The sequence below is a fragment of the Oncorhynchus tshawytscha genome, linkage group LG31 (genome assembly GCF_018296145.1).
Source record: "Oncorhynchus tshawytscha isolate Ot180627B linkage group LG31, Otsh_v2.0, whole genome shotgun sequence".
In the NCBI taxonomy this organism is placed as follows: Eukaryota; Metazoa; Chordata; class Actinopteri; order Salmoniformes; family Salmonidae; genus Oncorhynchus; species Oncorhynchus tshawytscha.
Window position 1 is genome coordinate 24,020,500 of NC_056459.1, and position 18,465 is coordinate 24,038,964.

Below are 18,465 nucleotides of genomic sequence, written 5' to 3' on the forward strand. Positions count from 1 at the left end.
CAACTGTGGGAAGCATTGAAGTCAACTTTGGCCAGCATCCCTGTGGAACGCTTTTGACACCTTAGAGTCCCTGGCCTGACGAATTGGGGCTGTTCTGGGGGCAAAGGGGGGTGCAACTCAATATTAAGAAGGTGTTCCTAATGTTTAGTACATTATAATGCACTACTTTTAACGCCCATAGTGAGAAGAGAGCCATTTGGGGCACAGCCAAAGATGTTATTTATGGCATGTGTTGTCAGGGTAAAGGTGTGCTAGGTTACAGAGAAAGCTACTCCACCCTCAACCTCTTGGTGCCAGTATGCTGCTTTTCTAGATAGCCCAGTCCTTGGTCTTTGCCCCGCCTTGTTGGGCAAGTCTTCAATCACTATGTAGCATTGTTGAACACACCCACAGTCTGACATCTAGGCTACCACACCCATAGCTAGAAAGGGAATGTGCCTGATCAGAAAACCAATGTTGCATTTCAAAATTGGTTAAAATTAGGTAGGTTTAGGGGGTTACGGTTAGGGTTAAGGTGAGGTTAAGTTTTAGAATTTGGCTAGTCGGTATGTCAATGGGATGCTGGTCACAAATTGATTCACAGCCTTAGTCTCTCCCAGGTAGGAGGGCTCCCTCCAGTACTGTCCTGTCACAACAAACTAAACCATCTTAAGGTGGAATAATCAAAACACCGCCCTTCTCCCCCAGAGGCATTGGCCCTCTGTCTACGTTGAGTTACCGAGGGGCGAGGAGGGGGGCACGGAGGTCTCCCTTTCATGGCTCAGGTCAAAGTAGAGATGAAGGGGCAACCGCTCCCTCTTTTCGGCGTTTCCACGGATACCGTGTCCACAGACCCTCCTCTCTAATTGTAAATCTGGTCTCTCGCTCCTTATCTCCACCATTCCTCTCTCACATTTTTAACCTCTGACCCAGCTCTTTGATAGGAGCTATGACATTTGGGCCTTGCACTTTTGGAACTATACCATTGCTTCCATTTGCTTCAATCAAGCACAGCCAGCTAAAGATTTCCAAAACTGGCCTCCAGGGTGGCGCAGTGGTCTAGGGCACTGCATCGCAGCGCTAGCTGTGCCACCAGAGACTCTGGGTTCGCGCCCAGGCTCTGTCGCAGCCGGCCGTGACCGGGAGGTCCGTGGGGCGATGAACATTTGGCCTAGCATCGTCCAGGTTAGGGAGGGTTTGGGAGGTAGGGATATCCTTGTCTCATCGCGAACCAGCGACTCCTGTGGCAGGCCGGGCGCAGTGCACGATAACCAAGGTTGCCAGGTGCACGGTGACACATTGGTGCAGCTAGCTTCCGGGTTGGATGAGCGCTGTGTTAAGAAGCAGTGCGTCTTGGTTGGGTTGTGTTTTGGAGGACGCATGGCCTTCGTCTCTCCCGAGCCCGTACCGGAGTTGTAGCGATGAGACGAGATACCACAAAATTGGGGTAAAAAAAATGTAAATGTTTAAAAAAAGATTTCCAACACTATTTCAACTCAACTCTGATGAACCCTTTATTCCATCCTCTAACAGGGACAGGTGACTGGGGAGCAGAGAGATTGAGCTGTAGATGTTCCTTCCTTCAGTCCTTCAGCAACAGCAGGCTCTTCAGTGTAGTTTGAAGGAACGCTTCGTTAAGGATGGATTGATGAGAAACATTTGGAGACACACACTCTCTCTCTCTCACACACACACACATACACAGACACACACACTCTCTTTTTCTCTCTCTCTCTCTCTCTCTCACACACACACACTCTCTTTTTCTCTCTCTCTCTCTCTCACACACACTCTTTTTCTCTCTCTCTCTCTCTCACACACACACAGACTCACTCTCACTCCCTATTTCTCTCTCTCTCACACACACACACACATACACAGACACACATACAATCTGAGATAGTTCACATTGTTGCTAATGGCAACAGCCCTCCATTGTTATGTACATATTAAAAAACACGCAGCCATCATAACGACATTAGCCTAGCGGTGGAGGGCGGCCTGGTTCTCATTTCCCCTTCACAAACACACAGCCAATTTAAGCAGCGAGTCTGGTGGAAGCTTCCAGTCAGTCTAATAGCAGCCAGTCTGTGGTTAGCCCTGCTCTAGCGCGGGGAAGCTGTCGTATTAGCCGACGTGATGCCGAGGCTTCTGTCTCCAACGACGACATGTGTCATAAACTAATCCTGTCTGTCATATGCAATAGTGCTTCACTAGGCCCTGATAGCATACATAATCATATATAGACTGGTCCCAGATCTGATTCTGCTTTAGCCAACCCCTTTGGCTGGACTGCAATAGCTAATGCACAAACTGATCTGGGATTGGGCAATTACTCTGGGCCTGCACCCCAAATGGAACCCTATGCCCTACACATGGAACCCCAAATGGAACCCTATGGCCCATGGCAAAAGTAGCGCCCTATGTAAGGAATAGGGAGCCATTTGGGATCATCTGTGTTGATTAGTCCTGAGCAGCCTATGGCCCACAGGCTGTGGTGGGTATTGCTTTAATGGGCTTTATGAAGATTTATGTGGCTCATTAAAAGTTTCATATTGTTATTTCACATGGAGCTGAAGCAGACGTAGGTTTACTGGATGAAGACCCCAGTCTGGCTGTGAGAATGTACCATTCTGCTGGTGGCAGTGTCATTATACTGTTACAGCTATGAGGGAAACTTGAAATTGTAGTACTGAGTTTTTCCTTGCTGCTGTCGCCTTCACTTGCTCTCTGGCAGTTCAGGCTGTACCTTTAGGAATAAGTATGTTTGTATAACTGTAATGTACTTTGTGGATCAAACTGGATGGATTGACTGGTGTAACCGTGTGAGCCTCAGGTCCCCACAGCCAGTGTGACCATCGAGGGAGCCTCCGCCCTAAACAGGGTGCGCTGGGGGTCGGCGGGCAAGGAGGTTGCCGTGGGTGACTCAGAGGGCCGTTTGTGGATCTACGACGCAGGAGAGGTATGATATGAACACTATGACTGAGTCTCACATGGCCCACTACATCTGACCAGAGCCCTATAGGGTGCTATGCGTAGGGATCAGGGTGCCAACACAAAGTAGGCCCACATTACATCACGGAACTCTTTTTGCCTTTCTTGATCAGCATTGTCTACATCAGAGGGAGTTAGCAGAACACATGTTTTCTTGTGAATGTTATCACCGGTACTACATAAAAAACTTTGAAGAGTATCGTTAGATAAACACTGTTTACATTTGAGTAAGCAAAACTTTTGTTTTCTAGGGAATGTTACAGTAATACTGTATAAAAAACTCATGAGAATATGACTATGGGTTAGGTGGTATGTAATATTAAGCATGGAGAAAAAAATGTGTTCATATAAGTTAGTTTGTTATGTACTATTAACCCCAGAGAAAAAGATCAACAATTTAGTTTTATCTCTACGGTATTAACATTCTGAAGAATCCAGTTGTTTGGTGAATTTCTCTGTGACCTGTCACAATGGACAGAGCTACGCCACTGAGTTACATGAAAAAGTATGTACCCTTACAAAAAAACACATGAACAAATCACATGAATGTATTGATTTTTTGACATCTTCACATCAGACACTGCTTGTTTCTTTTTCACCACTTGATATTAAGGGCACAAAAATAACTCTTTGCACCATAGGGGGCGGCAGGTAGCCTAGTGGTTAGAGTGTTGGGCCAGTAACCAAAAGGTTTCTGGATTGAATCCCTGAGCTGAAAAGGTACAAATCTGTCATTCTGCTTCTGAACAAGGCAGTTAACCTATATAACTGTTTGTTCAGAAATGTACAGCGACAAAAGTCAGAACATGGGCCGTTCTTACAGTGTTTTCCCTGTACACCAAGTCAGAAACGTAGGATAAATAAAGGGGGCATATAAGCAGACAATGAAAGCTCTTACAATATTCAATGATTCCATTTCTCAAAAACAGGTTATAGGCTACATGTGAACCACCAAGAGAACAATAGGAGAAATTAAGAGGTGAAAATAGACCAAATTATTAGGGTGAGGCCTATGGGCTTCTAACAGCTTACTACACAACATACACTTAGTATTACTTTCTTAGCTACAGTATACAAATCTCAATTTTGTCATCAAAGTCTGCCATTCTCTGGATTTATGGTGCTTTCAAGACATCTGGGAACTCGAAGGAAAAAAAGGTTGAATCATGATGGCGTCAGTGATCTTCAGGTCGTGGCTCTAAAAAGAGGCCCGAGTTCCAGATTTACAATTCCGAGTTGGATGAAAGTTCAAAACGAATTTTCCCAGTCATACCTCATTTTTCCAGAGTTCCCAGTTGTCTTGAACTCACTAAAGTCCGATTTTGCAGTACCGAGTTAAGTTGTTTTGAGCGCTGCACAAATCATGCTTCATTAACAGCATGGCCAATGTTGAATGTTTATAATTTTAAACTAGGAAAAGAGACCCTTAATCTTAGACTTGGTACCACACAGCCACTCCACTGAATATCAGGCTCGTGATTTATTTGAAATGTTTGCAGTTAGCTACAGATTCCTTCCAAACCACTCATTGTTGAATTTGTGATTTCCAACTTCTTGTGTAATGTTTATGTCCAATGGCCAATCAGCATCGATACGTTTTATCTATAATTTCTCTTCATTATTTCTCTTCATATGACAAGGATTAAAAAGGATTCGCCAGTAGATTGTTGACTTGATACATGGTGATGACTGCTAGATTTTGAAGGTATGATGTATATATAACGTAATTTGATGTGATTTTATCTGTGGCCAAAGACCTTGAGCCTTCTTGGATGGGCACTTCTAATGTAACTCTACGGCAGCACAAAAGGGGCTAGAATTTTCAAGGTCTGTGACCTAGTGTCCCCATGAGTGACAGAACACAGAGCCAATCACGGTGCAACGTTCCGTATTTTCTGCCGGCTTGCCCCACCACCACAGAAAGCACTGAGCTATGCTGAAACACCTGCATTTTGGAGCTGCCTTGATCAAGAAACCAAAAAGAGACCATGTTTGTATGCAGCTTTATTAACTCAATTATATATATATATATTGTTTGCAAACTGATATGTGACACGTATTAATGCCAAAATAACATTTATTTTTTATTATTGCAAAAAATGTGGGTCTTAAAACTCGCTGAATGACGGGTCGCCACTGAGGATAGTGTAATAAGTCATACGTATACAAGCCGTTCTTCAGGCACATTACCTCTAAACTCCATTGAGGGCCTGGTGTGTGGTTCATCTCTTAATATCTGTTTATTAACCCGTCAGGCAGCATTGTCCTTGATGTTTCTGTTGGAATTTCTCCTCTATCCCTCCTATATTCTTCTTTCTTTTAAAACAGACTCCACATGACTTTTACCTTCACCACAAAGTGGCCAACCTCCCTGAATCCCATGTTTGCAGGGCTCTTTTGGGGCTATGTGCCTTGTGTGTGTGTGTGTGTGTGATGGCTTGGGTGCCTTCTGTAGTGTGGTAATTGGAGAGAGGCTGGGTTTAACGTGTGGTCAGTCCATGGCTGTCCCAAATGGCATCCTATCCTCTATATAGTCACTACTTTTGAACAGGGCTCCAACTTTTTTTGACCAGGGCTCTGGTCAAAAGTAGTACACTATTTAGGGAATAGGGTGCAATTTGGGATGCAGGCAGCCCGTTTCTCTCTCCCCCTATCTTTCCCTCCCTCTCTCTTTCTCCCCCTATCTTTCCCTTTCCCTCCCTCTCCCCCCCCTTGATCCCTTCTCTCCCTCACTCTTTATATCTCTCCTTTATCTCCCTATCTCTCTCCCCTATCTTTCCCTCCCCTTTATCTTTCCTCTCCTCTCTCTCTCCCCTCTTGATCCCCCTCTCTCTCTCTCTCTCTCTCTGTCTCTCTCTCTCTCTCTCTCTCTCCTCTCCCTCTTTATATCTCTCTCTCTTATCTCCCTATCTCTCCCTCCCTTTCTATTTATCTCTCTCTCTCTCTCTCTCCTCTCTCTCTCTCTCTCTCTCTCCTCTTCTGTCTCTCTCTCTCTCTCTCTCTCTCTCTCTCTCTCCTCTCTCTCCCTCTCTCCTCTCTCTCTCTCTGTCTCTCTCTCTCTCTCTCTCTCTCTCTCTCTCTCTCTCTCTCTCCCTCTTCTCTCTCTCTTTCTCCCTCTCTGTTGGTTGATGGTAATGGTGGCTCATAAATAAAGCCTCTAGTGAAGTTTGAATGGTTTTTATTTCCTGGAAGTGGTGAAGCTATTAAACACCGTAAAGAAAGAGCTAAAACTAGAATGGATTGGGATGAAGGTCTAGCAACAATGCAACACGATGGAATGTGAAGAGGCAATAGTCCTGCTGATCGGTACAGTCATAATATGCATCCCAAATGGAACCCTATTCCCTATATAGTGCACTACTTTTGATCATGGCCCATAGGGATTAGGGTACCACATTTGGGACAAAATCATAGTAGGCTGTTTATGCCCCAATGCTATTATTTTCAAAATCAATGATATCCTTATATTATAATATTACACCAGATTGTTATTATCAAATATAATTTGTTCTCAATTACCTGGCTAAACAAAGGTTAAATAGATATTCTGACATACCCTACATTACCAAAAGTATGTGGACACTTGCTCGTCGAACATCTCATTCCAAAATCATGGGCATTAATATGGAGTTGGTCCACCGTTTGCTGCTATAACAGCCTCCACTCTTCTGGGAAGGCTTTCTGCTAGATGTTGGAACATCTAGTCCGAACCATGAAAAACAGCCCCAGACCATTAATCCTCCTCCACCAAACTTTACAGATGGCATTGAGCCAATAGTGAGTGTTGCAACCGAGGACAGATGATTTGTACGTGTTTCAGCACTGAGGCAGTTCCGTTCTGTGAGCTTGTGTGGCCTACCACTTCGCGGCTGAGCCTTTGTTGCTCCTAGACGTTTCCACTTAACAATATCAGCACTTACAGTTGACCACAGGACCTCTATATTTATTTTTATTGAACCTTTATTTAACTAAGTCGGTTAAGAACAAATTCTTATTTACCATGACAACCTACCAAAAGGCCAAAGGCCTCCTGCGGGGACTAGGGATTACTAATCAAATAAAAATATAGGACGAAACACACATCGCGATAGGAGAGACACCATAATGAAGTAGTTCATTATCCTGAATTATATTTTCAGAGAATACAAATAAATGTCTCTGGTGTGTGAGATGGTACAGTGATAAGGAATGAATATGTGGATAGTTTCTTGTTACTGGCTTTGTTTTGTGTTCTCAGAGGTTTTATAGTTCATGTTGCTTGACCTCGTTAAGTGCTCTGTAAATACTTTCATTGGCTTTCCCTGTAACCTATAATTGATTGTAATTCCCATAAAAGCGTTACCCTGTGTGCCAGCCGGTTTCTGCTTTTGCCAACTCAACTTGTTGTCGTCTTGCCAAATGACGGAGATAGCGCCATTGAATAGATCAGCTTTAATATTGCAGATAGAGTGTGGCTTCTATCAATGTAATTATCTGCATAATTTCCAATCCCCCATATATTTGGGGGTAAATATCTTTTGGGGGGATACATATACTGTAACAAGAGTGTGCAAAGCTGTCAGCAAGGCAAAGGGTGGCTACTTTGAAGAATCTCAAATAAAATATATTTAGATTTGTTTAACACTTTTCTGGTTATTACAATGTAGAAAATAGTACAAATCAAGAAAAACCTTGAATGAGTAGGTGTGTCCAAACTTTTGACTGGTACTGTATATGTATGTTGTTTTATCATTCTGCTTTTATTGTAGTGTTTACAGGGCCCTCTTGTACAATAGATGTTTAATCTCAATGTGACTCCCTGTTTAAATAAAGGTTAAATAAAATCAAAAATAAATCAAATACAGTGCATTTGGAAAGTTTTCATACCCCTTCCCTTTTCCACAATTTGTTATGTTACAGCTTTATTTTAAAATGGATTAAATCCAAAAAAGCTAAAACACGATTTTAGAAATGTTTTCAAATGTATTTTAAAAAATACATTAAGTATTCAGACCATTTGCTATGATTGAACATGATTTGGAAATGCACACACCTGTCTATATAAGGTCCCACAGGTGACAGTGCATGTCAGACAAAGCCCAAACCATGAGGTCCGAGGAATTTGAACTCAGAGACAGGATTGTGACAAGGCACAGATCTGGGGAAGAGTACCAAAACATTTCTGCAGCATTGAAGGTCCCCAAGAACACAGTGGCCTCCATCATTGTTAAATGGAAGAAGTTTGGAACCACCAAGACTCTTCCTAGAGCGGGCCGCCTGGCCAATCTGAGCAATCGGGGGAGAAGGGCCTTGGTCAGGGAGGTGTCCAAGAACACAATGGTCACTCTGACAGAGCTCCAGGGTTCCTCTGTGGAAATGGGAGAACATTCCAGAAGGACAACCATCTCTGCAGCACTCCACCAATCAGGCCTTTATGGTAGAGAGGCCAGACGGAAGCCACTCCTCAGTAAAAGGCACATGACAGCTTTAGGTGTCTTTTGGAGTTCACCAAAAGACACCTAAAGGACTCTCAGACCATGAGAAACAAGATTCTCTGGTCTGATGAAACCAAGATCGAACTCTTTGGCCTGAATGCCAAGCATCACGTCTGGAGGAAACCTGCCACCATCCCTACGGTGAAGGTGGTGGCATCATGCTGTGGGGATGGTTTTCATTGGCAGGGACTGGGAGACCAGTCAGGAGTGATGAAAAGAGGAATGGAGCAAAGTACAGAGAGATCCTTGATGGAAATCTGCTCCAGAGTGCTTAGGACCTCAGACTGGGGGCAAAGTTTCACCTTCCAACAGGACAACGACCCTAAGCACACAGCCAAGATAACGCAGGAGTGGTTTTGGGACAAGTCTCTGAATATCCTTGAGTTGCCCAGCCAGAGCCCGGACTTGAACCCAATCGAACATCTCTGGAAAGACCTGAAATAGCTGTTTAGTGACGCTCCCCATCCAACCTGACAAAGCTTGAGAGGATCTGCAGAGAAGAATAGGAGAAACTCCCCAAATACAGGTGTGCCAAGCTTGTAGCGTCATACCCAAGAAGACTCGAGGCTGTAATCAATGCCAAAGGTGCTTCAACAAAGTAGAGTCAGAATACTTTTGTAAATGTGATATTTCCAGGTTTTTTTAAACTAAATTTGCAAACATTTATAAAATCCTGTTTTTGCTTCGTTGTTATGGGGTGTGTAGATTGGCGAGGGGAAAAAAACAATTGAATCCATTTTAGAATAAGGCTGTAACGTAACAAAATGTTGAAAAAGTCAAAGGGTCTTAATACTTTCCGAATGCACTATCCATACTATATACATTTTACGGACACATTATATTTTACATTAGTTATCTATTTTTTTTTTTGTTAAAAGTAGCGCACCATATAGGGAGTTGGGTGCCATTTAGGAGGCACCCTAAGTGTATTGATGATGATTTCCCTGAGGAGGATCCCTGGTGTGCTTTAACAGTTCTGAGGGTTTAAAATGGCCGCTGTCCCCTCCCACCTCCTTATTGCTGGTTAATTATAGCCTGCAAAGTGGTAACCGTAGTGACAGCCTGGGTGGCAGCCACGGCAACCAACCAACCAAGTAGCCTTTCCCATTTGACTTTCACAGCAGTGCTTCGCAATGACTGGTTACAGTCACAGTCATACAAAACCTGTAAGGAATGAAACAACGTTCTAAGTGGTTCTCGCGTGTACATTTCACTGACCATTGACTAGATTAGCTTGAAACTTCAAGTAAACGCTACAATTTATTTCTTCTAGGGTCCTCGATTCTTCAGGGTCTTTTGGTAATGTGAAATGTAAATGTAGTGGACAGTAAACAAGGAGACCACAGATTTGGACCATGAACAGAATCATACATATACTGGACTGTATTTGCTCATGAGGTTGATAAACCAGCCAATCGGATCCTGACAAAGACTCAGTTATTGGTCAAAACATAATCTATTGTATAGAAAAATACCATTGGTGATATCTAGCCGTGTGAAGGTGGATATATTTAGTTTTTGTCTCTGTGGTTCCTCCTAGCTGGCAGTGCCCCACAGTGAGGACTGGGCACATTTCGCCTGTACCCTGATGGAGATCAAGGCCAACCGGGCCGACGGCGAGGAGGAAGGGCCTGTGGAACTGACGCCATAGGATTGAATGAATCACTGCAGGATCCAATGGGATCACCGAGCATCGCCAGGCACACTGGGCGGGTCACTAGGCGATCCAGCCCATCAGAAGGCTTTGTTCTCACACCTTTATGACATGATTTCACACACCTGTCAAAGCAGCAGCATGTGTTCCTAGACCCCGCCCCCCGCCGTCTCTCTGTGACAGCTACGGGTCGTGTTCTCCTGTTCAGCCCTTGCTGACACGTGCCAGATCTTACAACACTTGGATAGGCATTTTACCTATCAGCTAACCACATCATATGTTATAGTAATCTGGTGCCCGACTGCACAGTCGATGAAGTGGCAAGCAACCACTGGTTGATGCATGCAACGTCTGAGCAGGGGAACACAACCACTATTCCAGCAGTGTGTTCAGGCTACAACGTGCTTTCTCTCTACTGTATTAACATCACTGTTTTTGTGTTCATTTATGTTAATATATGTTAGTCGTATAAGCACCTCGGGCCTCTTTGTAATTTACTATATGAATTATTTATTGATTCACTTACTGTATGTGGTCAGCTGTCTTACAGTGCTCAGAACCTAAGTGAATCCCATATCCAATCATAGGTCTTACTACAGCTGTGAAACTAGCAGTGAGAACAGTTCGACAGGGCCTAAAGGTCTCTATGCTGTCACGTTACAGAAGTCTCATGTTCACAGTGCTTTTGTTGTGCTTTTCTCAGTATCCAACCCCCTGCGTGCATGCAACACATTTATAGGTTCTTACAGCTTCATAGATATGTTCTAATATGTTGTGGATGTCTGTAAGTGCTTTATGTCAATGTTATAGGGCTCTAATGTGAGGATTATTGCACTGTCCATGGCTACAGGCCTAAGAAACAAATTCTAGTTTAGCACTTTGTTTGAGTGTGTGCCCGCTGTTTATCATGATATATCTGCCAATAAATCATGGCTGAAGAACTGTTAACTTGTTTACTTGTTGTTGATGTTGAACTACATAGTGTCACAAGTTGGACGTTTGTCTGTTATGATTCTCTCTTACCAGGCGTCAAGCTTATCTCTGAATTGTCGCACCACAACATACCCCCCTGTAAAAGAAGGCACACACACTTTGTTTACTAACGTTAGACGTTTCTCTTTCATTTTATTAGTACATATACACTGAGTGTACAAAACATTGACAGACTAACCAGGTGAATCCAAATGAAAGTTACTGAATGATCCCTTATTGATGTCCCCTGTTAAATCCACTTCTATCAGTGTAGATGAAGGGGAGGAGACAAGTTAAAGAAGGATTTTTAAGCCTTGAGACAATTAAGACATGAATTATGTATGTGTGCCATTCAATGGGCAAGACAACAGATTTAAATGCCTTTGAACGGGGTATGTTAGTAGGTGCCAGGCGCACCGGTTTGAGTGTGTCAAGAACTGCATTACTGCTGGGTTTTTCACACTCAACAGTTTCCTGTCTGTATCAAGAAATGGTCCACCACCCAAAGGACATCCATTCAACTTGACAGAACTGTGGGAAGCATTGGCGTCAACATGGGCCAGCATCCCTGTCGAACGCTTTCAACAACTTGTAGAGTCCATGCCCTGACGAATTGAGGCTGTTCTGGGGGCAAAAGGGGGTGCAACTCAATATTAGGATGCTGTTCCTAATGTTTAGTGCACTCAGTGTATTTCAATATTGCTGCCATACATACAGTAAGGCACAATTATTACACACCATATAATCCTCCTCTCCTGTACATGTTTAAATACGGGCGTCTTGCATGACAACGAGCAGCTAGTCTAGTGTAGTGTGGTGTACTATAGAGTAATGTAGTGTAGTGTACTGGAGTAATGTAGTGTAGCGTAGTATAGCTAGTCAGTGACATCATCTTTCTGCTCTCTCCCTCTGCTCTGCTGTGCCCTGACTCTTTAAATAGACATTAATTCAACACAACACAGTTTGAGCTGACAGACAACTCAACTTAGGATAACAGGCAGTACAGTACCGTAGTAGTAGTAATACTGGGTGCAAATGGTGGTAACACTGAACAGTATGTATTACATTCAAGTGTTTGGTCAATATTTTTCATGATCAAGATTATTCCTGTTTTTGCTTCACAGTATCCAAAAAGCAACTTGGCAAACCGTATCAATATGAAAATATGTCTCTCTGTTCGTTCTCATATGTACAGTAGAATCATTGTTCGGATGTGCATGCTTGTGTTACATTCCCCATCGATAACATCACATTTAACATGGAAATAAAAACATGTCCATTTGACGGATATAACCTCAACAGAATAAGCTCTAATCAGACAAACTCTCTGGTGAAAGAGAGTAAAACCACCATTATATGGTTGGGCCGGGATTCAAACAAAGGCTTTTTTGTCGACAAGCACATTGCACTGTCAACCCGGACATTGACATTCATGGTAAAGGCTATGCATGTCGGCTCAAGCATAAATGACCGTAAAAAATCAAGTGCAATGTGCTTGTTGACAATGCATCTTTGAATGAGTCCCGGCTTTAGTGATGATGTAATAAGAGGAAGCAGTCCAAGTCTAATTCAAGTCCTGGCCAGACCCTCTACAACTCTGTTAAAAGACCAACCAGAACGACACTACTCCAGACAGACAATGTCAGTACTGTAGCTTTCACTTAGGGCTATATCTAATCAGTATCACGGAAATTCAGCGTTACAGCGTGATTTCAACTTAATGGCAACGCTTCCGCGTCAGCGGAGACAGCATTCACGGTAAATGCTGCAGACGTCAGCTCAATAGGAAATTATTTTTACATTTCTAGCTTCAGCGACACAGATTGAATAGAGCCCTTGATCTCCACAATAAGACAGACTCAAAAAGTCATCTTTACGGGTATATGAGACTAAAACAGAAGCTAAACCAACCTGATGTGATTTTAGAGCATGACGTATAAAGGTTGTTTCAAGAATTTCTTAATATTTATTTTTTTGTCTCATATCAACTAAAACATCGATACATATTTTCCTTTAAAGCCTAAAGAGGCACATCATACTAGTCAGAATGTGCCTCTCTTTCGGGTGGAAAATTCCAAGTGTTCAACGGGGCGGGGTTGGGAGGGAGAGGGTGTAACGATTGCGTGTGTGCTCTATTCTGCCCCCTACGTGTGGGCAGAGGAAGTTCAATTCAAGGGGCGTCCGCGTGGACGGGGGGGATTACATGTATGTTGTATCTTGGGAGGTGGAGTCCAAATTTGCTTTCGATGCCAGCGAACGTAGCCATGGCCAACCTGAAGCCTCCGATGTGGTCGGGACTGGGCGCCGGCATGCTGATCCGAGACTTGGGAGTCGGCTCCGAGCCAGATGGTTTTCTGTGGTGTGGAGAGCGAGGGAGGCGGGAGGCGGGAGAAGAGAGGAGGGAGGAGAAAGAGGGTAAGGGAGGGAGCAGGGAGGTGGAGAGAGGGAGGGGGAGGAGAAGCAAGGTGGAGAGAGAGGGAGTAGGAGGGCGGGGTGAGGTGAGAAAGGACAAGAGGGGGAGAGGGAGGAGGGATTGGGGAGAGAGAGGGGGACGAGGAAGGGAAAGACAGAGAGGGAAGGAGAAACAAGAGAGGAGAGAAAGAGTGACAGAAAAGAGAGAAACCAAAAGTGGAGGGGAAAAGAGATCGCGCGAGAGAGAGGGAAGAGTTTTTATATTAAACATTGTCCACCACAAAAAAATAAACATCTTAATCGAATATTAAGACTGGGCGAGAGAGCTATTTATTATTTTATTTTTTAGAGTGCTATTTTTCTCAGAGCACTGAAACCAGAAATAAATTAATATCCCACAATGGTTTCATATACGACTTTCTGTGATATCCTTCCAATACAGACAAAAAGGAACACATTTCACACCCACACCACACCATCGAGCAGTAGAGTATTCACTGAATATTTTTCTGAACATTTCTGAAAATGGGACAAAGTCTGTGAAAACGACACATTATGCATACAGTATGCATGTTATTTCAGAATAATTAGGACAGTTCGTTGGCTAACTCATTGGTCCTGATTTGTGAAAGAACCCAAAAGTATTTGACAAATATCTGTCAATACAATTCCATGTAGAGTATAATAATGAATGGAATGTATTTGGTGACACTTCTCCTAAAACTCTCCCCCTTGCCCTCCTGTCTCTGTCTCTTATTGGTCAATGGAACATTAGAGTGCATTCTAAAGAGTGACCAGTTTGTGCTGCCAGGGCACATGAGCTCAATTTTACCACCGAAAACCTGGAATGAGAAAGAGCACAAGTCAAAGTGCTTCTCTCTGTCCTACATCACACCTCTGTATCTCTGTAATTTAGGACTGCCTGACATCACCGCTCTGTATCTCTGTAGTTTAGGACTGTCCTACATCACAGCTCTGTATCTCTGTAGTTTAGGACTGTCCTACATCACAGCTCTGTATATCTGTAGTTTAGGACTGTCCTACATCACAGCTCTGTATCTCTGTAGTTTAGGACTGTCCTACATCACAGCTCTGTATATCTGTAGTTTAGGACTGTCCTACATCACAGTTCTGTATCTCTGTAGTTTAGGACTGCTCTACATCACAGCTCTGTATCTCTGTAGTTTAGGACTGCTCTACATCACAGCTCTGTATCTCTGTAGTTTAGGACTGTCCTACATCACAGCTCTATATCTCTGTAGTTTAGGACTGCTCTACATCACAGCTCTATATCTCTGTAGTTTAGGACTGCTCTACATCACAGCTCTGTATCTCTGTAGTTTAGGACTGCTCTACATCACAGCTCTGTATCTCTGTAGTTTAGGACTGCTCTACATCACAGCTCTGTATCTCTGTAGTTTAGGACTGTCCTACATCACAGCTCTGTATCTCTGTAGTTTAGGACTGCTCTACATCACAGCTCTGTATATCTGTAGTTTAGGACTGCTCTACATCACAGATCTGTATCTCTGTAGTTTAGGAACTGCTCTACATCACAGCTCTGTATATCTGTAGTTTAGGACTGCTCTACATCACAGCTCTGTATCTCTGTAGTTTAGGACTGCTCTACATCACAGCTCTGTATCTCTGTAGTTTAGGACTGTCCTACATCACAGCTCTATATCTCTGTAGTTTAGGACTGTCCTACATCACAGCTCTGTATCTCTGTAGTTTAGGACTGTCCTACATCACAGCTCTGTATCTCTGTAGTTTATGACTGCCTGACATCACAGCTCTGTATCTCTGTAGTTTATGACTGCCTGACATCACAGCTCTGTATCTCTGTAGTTTATGACTGCCTGACATCACAGCTCTGTATCTCTGTAGTTTATGACTGCCTGACATCACAGCTCTGTATCTCTGTAGTTTATGACTGCCTGACATCACAGCTCTGTATCTCTGTAGTTTATGACTGCCTGACATCACAGCTCTGTATCTCTGTAGTTTATGACTGTCCTACATCACAGCTCTGTATCTCTGTAGTTTATGACTGCCTGACATCACAGCTCTGTATCTCTGTAGTTTATGACTGCCTGACATCACAGCTCTGTATCTCTGTAGTTTAGGACTGTCCTACATCACAGCTCTGTATCTCTGTAGTTTATGACTGCCTGACATCACAGCTCTGTATCTCTGTAGTTTAGGACTGCCTGACATCACAGCTCTGTATCTCTGTAGTTTAGGACTGCCTGATATCACAGCTCTGTATCTCTGTAGTTTAGGACTGTCCTAAAATCATAGCTCTGTATATCTGTAGTTTAGGACTGCCTGACATCATAGCTCTAGAGCTCTGTAGTTTAGGACTGTCCTACATCACAGCTCTGTAGTTTAGGAAATGTCACATCAATCCCACCAAGTAATGGGCTGCGTCACAAACGGTGACCTATTCTCTTTATAGTGCACTGCTTTTGACCAGAGCCCTATAGGAATAGGGTGCCATTGGGGATGCAGACCAAGTAAATGGTTGAAGCTAGTCACCTGATCTACTCTGAAATTATTTTGGTCTCATGGCATTTCTTGTTCCTCTGGAGACAAAGAAGTGCACCCACACGATGGGTAGCCAAGCTTTTCATTTAACCCTCTGGATGGTTTTAAATGGAAATCTATTCTTTGTATAACTACACATCTCTCCCTGTGTTGAAAGGTTGGCAGTAAAGTGCTGCTAGAAATGCCCATGATTTTGTATCACACAGCAATAGTCAGTAGAAGCTATTATTCCCGACTGGACCATTCTGACATTTAGGTTTTTGGATTTCTCAGTCTTATTGTGTGATCCCTGAATTTCATCAGCAAGACTGAGCACTCAAGTCTAATATCCGACAAGCCATCAGGACCCTTATTCATGAGGTGTCTCAGAGTAAGAGTGCTGATATAGAATCTTATTAATTTATTAATAAATAAGATTATATGGATGGGGGAGTGGATCCTAGATCAGCCCTCCTATGCTGAGACACTTTATGAATACGAGCCAGGCTCATGTCATTCAGATGAGGAGAGGGAGGAGTTCTGACTTACTGTCCGCCGAAGTCCACGTAGAACCACCTCTGCAGGAGTTCATAGGTCACCAGGGTGACCCCAAACTGAGGTGAGGACCGGAACACTCGGGCTACAGTGAAAAACCACAACTCTCAATAACACTATTTCACTATTACACTACTGTGCCATTTATATCACATCATCATCATCAGATATTAAAACAAATGGGGTGATACCTCCTGCTCCTTTCCAGAAGGCCCGTGGTCCCTCCTCCTTCAGAATCTTCCAGAAACAGTCAACGAGGCCACTATACGTGGTCTGGCCAGCACGGGCCGCCACTTGTAGCCTGGTCTTGATAACATCGGCTGGGGTCACCAGGGAGGCCGCGGGCATACCTAAGGAGAGAACACCTCACTCAGCACTTGTTAGCACTGTAGTGGTTCTGTGTTAGTACTGTGTTAGTACCTGCATCAGTGTTAGTACTGTCTGTGAATGTTGTGGTTCTGTTATCCTGTATCAGTGTTAGTACTGTCTGTGAATGTAGTGGTTCTGTTATCCTGCATCAGTGTTAGTACTGTCTGTGAATGTAGTGGTTATATTATCCTGCATCAGTGTTAGTACTGTCTGTGAATGTTGTGGTTCTGTTATCCTGCATCAGTCTCCATATTGTCTGTGAATGTAGTGGTTCTGTTATCCTGCATCAGTCTAAATATTGTCTGTGAATGTAGTTGTTCTGTTATCCTGTATCAGTCTCCGTATTGTCTCTGAATGTAGTGGTTCTGTTATCCTGCATCAGTGTTAGTACTGTCTGTGAATGTAGAGGTTATATTATCCTGCATCAGTGTTAGTACTGTCTGTGAATGTTGTGGTTATATTATCCTGCATCAGTGTTAGTACTGTCTGTGAATGTAGTGGTTCTGTTATCCTGCATCAGTGTTAGTACTGTCTGTGAATGTAGAGGTTATATTATCCTGTATCAGTGTTAGTACTGTCTGTGAATGTTGTGGTTCTGTTATCCTGCATCAGTCAGTCTGTGAATGTACTGTCTGTGAATGTAGTGGTTCTGTTATCCTGTATCAGTGTTAGTACTGTCTGTGAATGTAGTGGTTCTGTTATCCTGTATCAGTCTCCATATTGTCTGTGAATGTAGTGGTTCTGTTATCCTGCATCAGTCTCCGTATTGTCTGTGAATGTAGTGGTTCTGTTATCCTGCATCAGTCTCCATATTGTCTGTGAATGTAGTGGTTCTGTTATCCTGCATCAGTGTTAGTACTGTCTCTGAATGTAGTGGTTCTGTTATCCTGCATCAGTGTTAGTACTGTCTGTGAATGTAGAGGTTATATTATCCTGCATCAGTGTTAGTACTGTCTGTGAATGTTGTGGTTCTGTTATCCTGCATCAGTGTTAGTACTGTCTGTGAATGTAGTGGTTATGTTATCCTGCATCAGTGTTAGTACTGTCTGTGAATGTAGTGGTTCTGTTATCCTGCATCAGTGTTAGTACTGTCTGTGAATGTAGTGGTTCTGTTATCCTGCATCAGTGTTAGTACTGTCTGTGAATGTAGTGGTTCTGTTATCCTGCATCAGTCTCCATATTGTCTGTGAATGTAGTTGTTCTGTTATCCTGTATCAGTGTTAGTACTGTCTGTGAATGTAGTGGTTCTGTTATCCTGCATCAGTCTCCATATTGTCTGTGAATGTAGTTGTTCTGTTATCCTGTATCAGTCTCCGTATTGTCTCTGAATGTAGTGGTTCTGTTATCCTGCATCAGTGTTAGTACTGTCTGTGAATGTAGAGGTTATATTATCCTGCATCACTATTTCTACTCAATCTGAATGTATATGTTTCTACTGTTGGGTTATACAAAGGTCATACTTGAACCCATTATACAAAGGTCATACTTTAACCCATTGCACTGTGTACTCCATGTACACTACTGTTCAAA

At 43.2% G+C, this 18,465-nt stretch overlaps 2 protein-coding genes across 8 annotated transcripts in view; one reads left to right on the forward strand and one right to left on the reverse strand.

The window, feature by feature from the left end:
• Positions 1-11,049, forward strand: part of LOC112229221 (cytoplasmic dynein 1 intermediate chain 1) — a 111,379-nt gene extending 100,330 nt beyond the window's left edge. For all 7 annotated transcript variants that reach the window (XM_042310148.1, XM_042310151.1, XM_042310149.1 and 4 more), the window contains 2 exons: positions 2,816-2,941; positions 9,988-11,049. In XM_042310148.1, coding sequence (XP_042166082.1) covers positions 2,816-2,941; positions 9,988-10,098 — 237 coding nt within the window. In that variant the 3' untranslated portion in view covers positions 10,099-11,049. The remainder of the gene's footprint in view (positions 1-2,815; positions 2,942-9,987) is intronic.
• A 580-nt stretch (positions 11,050-11,629) lies between these two features.
• The window catches only part of LOC112229480 (calcium-binding mitochondrial carrier protein Aralar2-like), a 92,241-nt gene continuing 85,405 nt past the window's right edge, over positions 11,630-18,465 (reverse strand). Inside the window, exons 16-18 of the mRNA XM_042310158.1 lie at positions 16,758-16,916; positions 16,561-16,651; positions 11,630-13,427 (exon numbers count right to left, since the gene is read on the reverse strand). Of these exons, the coding sequence (XP_042166092.1) occupies positions 13,244-13,427; positions 16,561-16,651; positions 16,758-16,916 (434 nt within the window). The 3' untranslated portion in view covers positions 11,630-13,243. The remainder of the gene's footprint in view (positions 13,428-16,560; positions 16,652-16,757; positions 16,917-18,465) is intronic.